This window comes from Diutina rugosa (genome assembly GCF_008704595.1).
Source record: "Diutina rugosa strain CBS 613 chromosome Unknown scaffold70_size45218, whole genome shotgun sequence".
Classification (NCBI taxonomy): Eukaryota; Fungi; Ascomycota; class Pichiomycetes; order Serinales; family Debaryomycetaceae; genus Diutina; species Diutina rugosa.
In genome coordinates, this window is record NW_022995135.1 from 1 (window position 1) to 7,275 (window position 7,275).

The 7,275-nt window shown below is 56.6% G+C and overlaps 5 protein-coding genes across 5 annotated transcripts; 1 reads left to right on the forward strand and 4 right to left on the reverse strand. All coding sequences in view use genetic code 12, as the record gives it.

Moving 5' to 3' along the window:
* Window positions 1-370: 370 nt before the first annotated feature.
* Window positions 371-1,468, reverse strand: MUQ1 (ethanolamine-phosphate cytidylyltransferase; the record flags this gene model as incomplete). Its single annotated transcript, XM_034155419.1, has 1 exon — window positions 371-1,468. The coding sequence occupies one exon, from the start codon at window positions 1,466-1,468 to the stop codon at window positions 371-373; it is 1,098 nt and encodes a 365-aa protein (XP_034012450.1).
* A 497-nt stretch (window positions 1,469-1,965) lies between these two features.
* Window positions 1,966-2,883, reverse strand: DIURU_002736 (uncharacterized protein; the record flags this gene model as incomplete). Its single annotated transcript, XM_034155420.1, has 1 exon — window positions 1,966-2,883. The coding sequence occupies one exon, from the start codon at window positions 2,881-2,883 to the stop codon at window positions 1,966-1,968; it is 918 nt and encodes a 305-aa protein (XP_034012451.1).
* A 197-nt stretch (window positions 2,884-3,080) lies between these two features.
* DIURU_002737 (U2-type spliceosomal complex subunit) lies at window positions 3,081-3,725 on the reverse strand (the record flags this gene model as incomplete). Its single annotated transcript, XM_034155421.1, has 1 exon — window positions 3,081-3,725. One exon carries the CDS (start codon window positions 3,723-3,725, stop codon window positions 3,081-3,083), a length of 645 nt encoding a protein of 214 aa, XP_034012452.1.
* A 302-nt stretch (window positions 3,726-4,027) lies between these two features.
* Window positions 4,028-4,693, forward strand: DIURU_002738 (J-type chaperone; the record flags this gene model as incomplete). The annotated part of the gene is made up of 1 exon (XM_034155422.1): window positions 4,028-4,693. The coding sequence occupies one exon, from the start codon at window positions 4,028-4,030 to the stop codon at window positions 4,691-4,693; it is 666 nt and encodes a 221-aa protein (XP_034012453.1).
* Window positions 4,694-4,884: 191 nt separating this feature from the next.
* Window positions 4,885-5,688, reverse strand: CKB1 (casein kinase 2 regulatory subunit; the record flags this gene model as incomplete). Its single annotated transcript, XM_034155423.1, has 1 exon — window positions 4,885-5,688. The coding sequence occupies one exon, from the start codon at window positions 5,686-5,688 to the stop codon at window positions 4,885-4,887; it is 804 nt and encodes a 267-aa protein (XP_034012454.1).
* Between the last annotated feature and the right edge of the window lie 1,587 nt (window positions 5,689-7,275).

Below are 7,275 nucleotides of genomic sequence, written 5' to 3' on the forward strand. Positions count from 1 at the left end.
ACCCCTCCGCCCAAGCCGACTACCACCCCTCCGCCTCAACCGACGACGGCTCCTACCACCTCCAAGCCTGAACCCAAGCCCACGTGCTCGGGCACCACCACGGTGACCGTCACCGCCCCCACCCCCACCGTGTGGGTGACTGTGGAGGCTTAAGTTGTTGCCTGAAAAGACACACTTTAACCGCAGGCCACTTTTCCTTTTGCGAGGAAGACTGCGTTACTTATATCACGACCATTCCCCCCTTATTCATGTCACGAGAAATTCGGTTTTTACTTTCATAGATTTTTTTTAATCCACAATTCGAGTTCATCAATGGTAGCCAGGGTTGGCAGCCCGCTGGTAATTCTGCAACATCCTTTAGGAGAGTTTCTCATTTATTCAATACAATTTCAGGCGTGCTTGTCGCGTTCCTGGGCCTCCANTCCTGGGCCTCCAAGTCGCGCTCGTGGGCGGCCTTCCACCCCTTTTTCCGCTGGCGTTCCTCGTAGGCCGCCTTGTTTTCCAATACCCGTTTGACGATGGTCTCGGTGTTCATGTCGTCGTACTTATGAGGGCCGATCTCCTTAAACAAGCTGGCAACATCGGCGTAAGGGTCGGGGTGGCCGTCTTCAAACGGGGTAGGACCATGGAACACTCTCACCACTTCACCAGGCAACGTCGCCAAGTATTTCTTCGTGGGCTCGTAGGGGGCCGCCAACACGATCGCATCGACAAACCGGCACTGGAGCGTACACAACGCCCGCTCAAACAAGTTCATGATCGGGTAGTTCATCCCCTTAAACTGCGACACCGTCTTGTCGTCGTGGATCCCCACCACCACGGCAGCACCTTCCTTTTGAGCATCGTCGTGGACGACGCGCAACGCCTCGATGTGGCCCGGGTGGAACAAGTCGAACCCGCCGTCGACGTAGACGATCTTGCTCAATTTAGCTTTTGTAGCCGCCAGCGGGGCGACGATCTCCGTCAACTGGGGCTGGTTCTCTTGGTACAACCACACCGCCAGCCCCGGGTGGTTCCCCGTTTCGTCGGTGGCGTAGCGGCGGAACCGGTCAAGATTGTCGTCATTGAACAACGGATGGTCCTGGTAGTTGCCGGTGACGGGACGGTAGTGGTGCGACTTCAGCATCAAGAGCATCCGCCCCACGAGATCGGTGGTCAGGATGTTCGGGGTGCGCTTGAACACGACGAACCGGCCCAAGTCCTTCACTTCCTGGTAGCAGTCGTTGCCGTTGGCGTCGGTGGTGATGTCGTCGCCGTGGGCGACGTAGGGGCAGTCGTATTTGTCCATGAACTTGGGGTCGGTGACGTAGGGGGCGTTGGGCACCACTTGGGTCACCCATTTGCAGGCGTTGACGGCGGTCTCGCGCTCGTCCATCCGCATCACCGTGGGGCCCTTGTGGTGGAGGATGTCCTCGTCCGAGTGGACGCCGACAAAGAGCTCGTTGCCGAGCTGGCGGGCTTGCATCATGGCTCCAGCATGGCCTACGGTTAGTAGGTTATTCGTATGTTTCAGGCGAGGAGGAGGACTTACCGTGGTGCACAAAGTCAAAGCACCCGTCGACCCAGATGCGACAGTGTTCAATGCCCTCGGGTTTCTCGTACATGGTCGACAGCAACGTGGTGTTTTCCCACGGTAGTCGCAACCGTCGCTCTTGGCTCCAGCCGCACGTGCGACCGCCATGCCTAGACATACACAAAACGATGTATACACACCCGAGTAAGCACCCACTAAGAGGATACTGTTTTGATTGATCAGTGGAACATGATGTTTCAAGTGAAATAGAAAATAAGTTCATCGATTGGTAAATATTACCAATTATGTCAATTTTTCAATTAATACAGAAAAATGCCTGGACTCCAATTCATACAAGGCAGAGTCCATCAATTTAAAACATCACCAATCGATGAATATCACCTATTCGTACTGTGTAACATAATAGTACAGAAACTAAATACAATCATCCTTTAAATCCAGCCCATTTCCTGTTGTTCGCCGACGTGGATCTGCGGAGACAGCCCCGGCTTGCGCCTGGCTTTCTTCGGCACCAGCGGCTGGGCGAGCGGCTGGTAGCCGCCGTGGGCAAACGTCAGCGGCTGCTGGTACCCCTGGTAGGTCGTTGTCCCTTCGTAGGTCGTCGCCAGGGGAGGGTAGCCGCCGCCGTACGCCAGCTGGGGCACCTGGTAGGTGTCGTAGGCGTCGTCGTCGTCGATGAACGGCAGCGCCACCAGGCGCAGCTGCTGCTGGTACGCCGGTTTCTGGCGCGGCGGGCCCGGTGGTGGCTGGGTGTATTGCGGCTGGGGCGGGGCGTGGTAGCCAAACAGCTCCTCGTGGACCAAGGCGCCCCTACCGGAATAGCCGGGTACGTTGGCTTTCTCCTCCTCGAGACTGCAGAGGAAGTCGTAGAGGATGGAGGCGTTGCGGGTCGAGCACTTGTTGAGCCAGCCAAAAAACAACCCGATCACGGGAGGGAAGGTGATCAACAAATCAAAGACGATGTTCAGGTGGAGCTTCGCCTCCACCTTAGGTGGGATCAGCACCTGTTCCGCAACAAGGTCGGTGAGACGAGTGTGCATGGCGTACATCACCAACGGGCCAAGCACGGGGAACAAGCCGACGACGATGGGGACGAGGCCGACGCCACAGTCGAGCCCCATGCCGCAGGAGCCGAGGAAACACTTGTCGTGGACCCACGCCCGCTTCTGCACCTGGCGCCAGAGCTTTTGCCGCTGCTTGGACGCCGTGGGCGGGAGCCGCCGCCGGTTGCCGTCCTTATCCTCGTAAGGGTCGGTGGTCTGGAAGTGCTTCAGCGCGTACTCTTCGCCCGCTATCTGGGCGATGCTGAACCCCGGGATCAGCTCGATTGCCTCCTGGATCCCCGACATGGTATAGAACGGCTAGAGTGGAGGTGGCTTAACTGATGGGGCGAGCGCACCGGATGCCAATAATGACGCAAACGCAAGATTAGTCCGACACTTGCCCCTGGGGCTGAGCACGCTATATAATTAATACAATAGCATATAAATACTGGTTTACGTAAATCATTAATATTAAGAGTGTCAAAGTAGAATAAGGATGATGGTCAAGATTTGTCAGCGTCGTTCGTTGTGAGTACCAGTGCGAGGGTGGCGGGGGACACCGGTTTGACGACGCCCGCCGACTCCTGGCCACACACGACACACGTCTTTGTCTTAGCGAACCGCAGCCGGAAACACCGCTTGCAGAAGATGTGGCGGCACTCGGCCATCACCGGCGCCGTGTACTTGTGCTGGCATATGGCACACACCGATAGATCGCGCTCCTTCTCCTGGTCCACCTTCTTATTATTGTCGACCTCCCAGTCCTTAGTTACTGGGGCCGTTTGCCTCAGCTCGTCGCGGATGTGGAGAAACTTACACGTGTCGCCGTAGCCGCAGTAGCCCGTGAGCCAGAAGTCCTTACACACGTCGGGCTGGTAGTCGACGACGGCGGTGGCCTCGATGGAGCCGGGCACCCCCTTTATGCGTTTGTGGCGGGTGGCACCGTCGTCGTCACGATCGTCATCATCGCCATCGCTCTCGCGGCGCCGTCGCAGGGCGGGGCTCTCGAGCTTGGCCAGCGACTTGTGGACGATACCGTTACTCTTGTGAGGCACTGCTGGAGCCGACGCCACCTCATCGTTGCCGTCGTCGCCGGTGTCGACCTCCCGCTTGCGTACACTGCCCTTGACCGCTCGCTTCTTGAACATGCACTTTTGTGTGGAATTAGAGTGTGTGCGAGCAGGGGCGAACCTTGTTTAGAGTGACCCGTCCCCGGGCGCAATCCACGATTGAATTTTGCCACTGAAATACTCGTCGGGGGCACCGGTGATACCTATTCCCGGTGGCTCCGACGTCGGGGGCAGAGGGGGTGCCGTCGCTTCGGACTTTAGCCACTAATGTCCGTAAGGATCGCCGACTCCACTAAAGGTCGCGCGCTAACCTTTTCTCGTACCACACCAATACCACACCAAAACCACAGTGTGATATAGTCACCTAATAACCGGTTATCATGACGTTGCCGATGATGATGTGGAGAGTGTCAGCGACGGCGTGGCGGCACGGCGTGCGCTACCAGTCGACGGCGCCGGCCAACATGTTCTCGCTCTACCCCAAAAACTTCCCCCACGGCGGGCCGCCCCACGACCCCTTCGTCGTCAACGACCGGGCGTTGCGGCGGGAATACAAACTCCTCCAGCTGGTGGCCCACCCGGACAAGCAGGCGAGCGCCACCGATGACGCCCAGCTGACCGAGATCAACAAGAGCTACCGCATCCTCAGCAACCCTTACACCCGCCTCTGCCACTTGATCCAGCTCCACCACCCGGCCCACGTCGACATCAGCGACGACGCCGTGGCCAAGGACTTGATTGCCAAGTACCAGAACAAGCTGCCGGAAAACCTGAGCCGGTACAAGGAGATGTTGATGACGGTGCTCGACGCCCACGAGCTGTTGGAGCTCGCCGACACCGAGAAGGACTTGGAAGAGCTCGAGACGGAGAACGACCTCCGCATCGGCGACAGCGAGGACGCCATCGACGCCGCCATCCGCCGCCAGTGGCCCCCCGCCGACTGGGACGAGCTCATGATCGCCGCCATCAAGCTCAAGTACTGGGTCAACATCCAGAACGCGTGCAAGGAGTGGGAGCCGGGCAAGCCCGTCCACTTGACCCATTGACTCCTTTGAAAGAGAGAAAAAAAACTTATATCCATTAATATATGATAAATGCATTACCTAGACAGTGCCCGAGAGAGAGGGCGAGGGGGGCACCTCCCCTCGTCGTGTGTGTGCCTCGCGTAGGCGACGATGGCCATTACGTCACCCCGGCGAGGTTGGTGGACCCTGAAGACTCCGTAGCTTCAAGGGCTTTAGTCGGAGGCCATCGTCTTGTCGTCGTCGTCGTTGTCGTCGCCGTCGCCGCCGTCGTCTATGCTGTCGCCGTTGGCGGCGAGCTGGGGGATTTTGAGCTCACACTGGTCGTACTCGACGCGGTCGGCGTCGGTCTTGAGGTGCATCCGCAACCACTTCATCCGCAGCCCCAGCGCGCTCAACTCGTTGATCTTGAAGCCAAACAACTTGAGGCCAAAGTCGTGCTGGTTGAACTTTTCGATGCGCAAGCGGCACTGGTTTTCGATCTCGGGGAACATTTTCACGAGCAACCCGGGGAAAGTGGTGCCGAAGAAGGCGCCGTCGATATTTAGGTAGCGCAGCAGCAGGGGGATGTAGATGTCGTTGCAGCAGGGACAGTACAACCGCACCGTCTCCAGCCCCGGGATGTCGGTCAGCCCCACGGGGATCAAGTGCATCCCGTCGCAGTAGTAGCGGGGGCAGGTGCCGAACTCGTTGCGCTCGAACTTCAGTGCCATCGCCGTGAGCCCCGGCTTCAGCACGATGTAGCGGGCGTGGATGAGCCCGTACAAAAGCTCGGCCAGGTGGGCGAGGATCGCCTTGTTGGGCAACTTCTTGTCGTCGTCGTCGTCGGCGGTCTCCACCTGGTAGTCGAGGATCGTCAACAACGCCTCGCGGTAGTACGGCACCTGCAGCGACAACCCGGTCAAGTTGAAGTCGTCCTCAATGAACTCTTGCGCCACGGGGACAAAGTAGTCGTGGCCAAACGACTCGCAGAACTGCTGGACCCACGGGACGTATTCGTCTTCGCCGTCGGAGGGCATGGCTCTAGGAAAATGGGGAACGTTTCCTAAACTGTGCTTAAAAAAATAGATGGGTATCTCCAAGCCACCAATGCCCAAGTAAACACGTTCGAATGGTGATGCGCCGCCTACCCTTCTCAACAAACTCGCTCGAATTTTCTTCGATGGTTGACTTCGCACCAGGTCACGTGACGGCGTGGGGACCCACAGTGGGAAACCTTGGGTATACTATAGTTTTTATGACCCTCAAGCCTGGCAGTCGAGGGTGGTTATCGTATTCCCTCGTAGGGTCGTCACCAAGAATACGATACTATGAATGATAATATTAATAATGTACAGTTGATTAGTATCTCTAGTGGCTCAGAGAATTTTACTGTGGTGGTTATTTGAGCCTACATCGCCTGATGGTACAATTGTAGTCAATACTGGTGTTCAGTGCGAGTTTTTGTTTCTGCTAGTCTTCGGTGGGCTCACCTTATGGGGCAGGGTTGCTTTCCCGATCGAGTAAGAGGCTTACAAAACCTTATACCAGCCCCCCAAATGCTAGCCAATCTACTGACAGTCCGCCTCAATCCTACCTATCCAACCATACTAGTGGATATAGGTGGTTGACGACGGTCACAATCCCCTAAATCTTCCCGCTTTACACTCACTTTGCTCGTTTTGCTCGCTTTGCTCGCTTTTGCTAGTCATCGTCATTTTTCTCCGGAAGTCACTCCACCGCGGGAGGCCGCGGGCGCGCGCGCCAGCATCACCGCCGGCGAAAAATGTTCTCATCGACACCAGTGGGAGGCGGTGTGTTCAACTATAGCGACGACTTGAGGGTTCCGTCGATGATAGCTTTGGACACTTCATAATGAGCCCCAGCCATGTACACCGTTATTGAACTCATCTGCACCCTCATCGCGGCGGTCAACTTGGTCACCGCCGTCGTCACCTACGTCAAGTCCCGCAACGAAGGCGTCACCGTCCGCTCGGGCAACTACTACCAAGCGTTCCGAATATGTATGACGATGTGCGTGGTGTTTGGCCTCATTCTGACCGGGTTGATGGTGATCCACGCCCAGCGGCCCCCCGTGTAGGGCGACCCCTCCGTGTAGGGCGACTGCCCCCCGTCTATACCAAATAAATGTCCTCACTTAAGGTAATGTAGAAGTACTGTAGAGTCTAAATGACAATAGAAACGACAATAGCATCTGGCTTAACAGCAGTGTAATCACCACCGCTAGAGTGGGGCGGAGTGGGGCTGAGTGGGGCCATTATCTACCAGTGGCGCCATTACCCTAACATCGCCCAGACATGAAGTACCCAGTTCGAATCCCATGGATTTCGTCATTCACTTTTGAATTATTAATTCAGGCAGTCATATCGGTAATTGCAGGTCTCGTAGTTAGAGTTGGTGCCTGGCATTAGAGATACCGGCGCTTCTGCTGTCCGATACAGTTTGCTACACGCAAGCCATCGGGTTTGCCGGGTGGTGGTGGGGGGGTGGGTTCGCCGTAACGGAGTGCCAAGACTGGTGGAGGCCGTCCACCACTATAATTCACTAATGGTCCTCATGGAGATATCGGTACTGTCTTTTTTTTTTTTTTTTTTTCCATGGGTTCC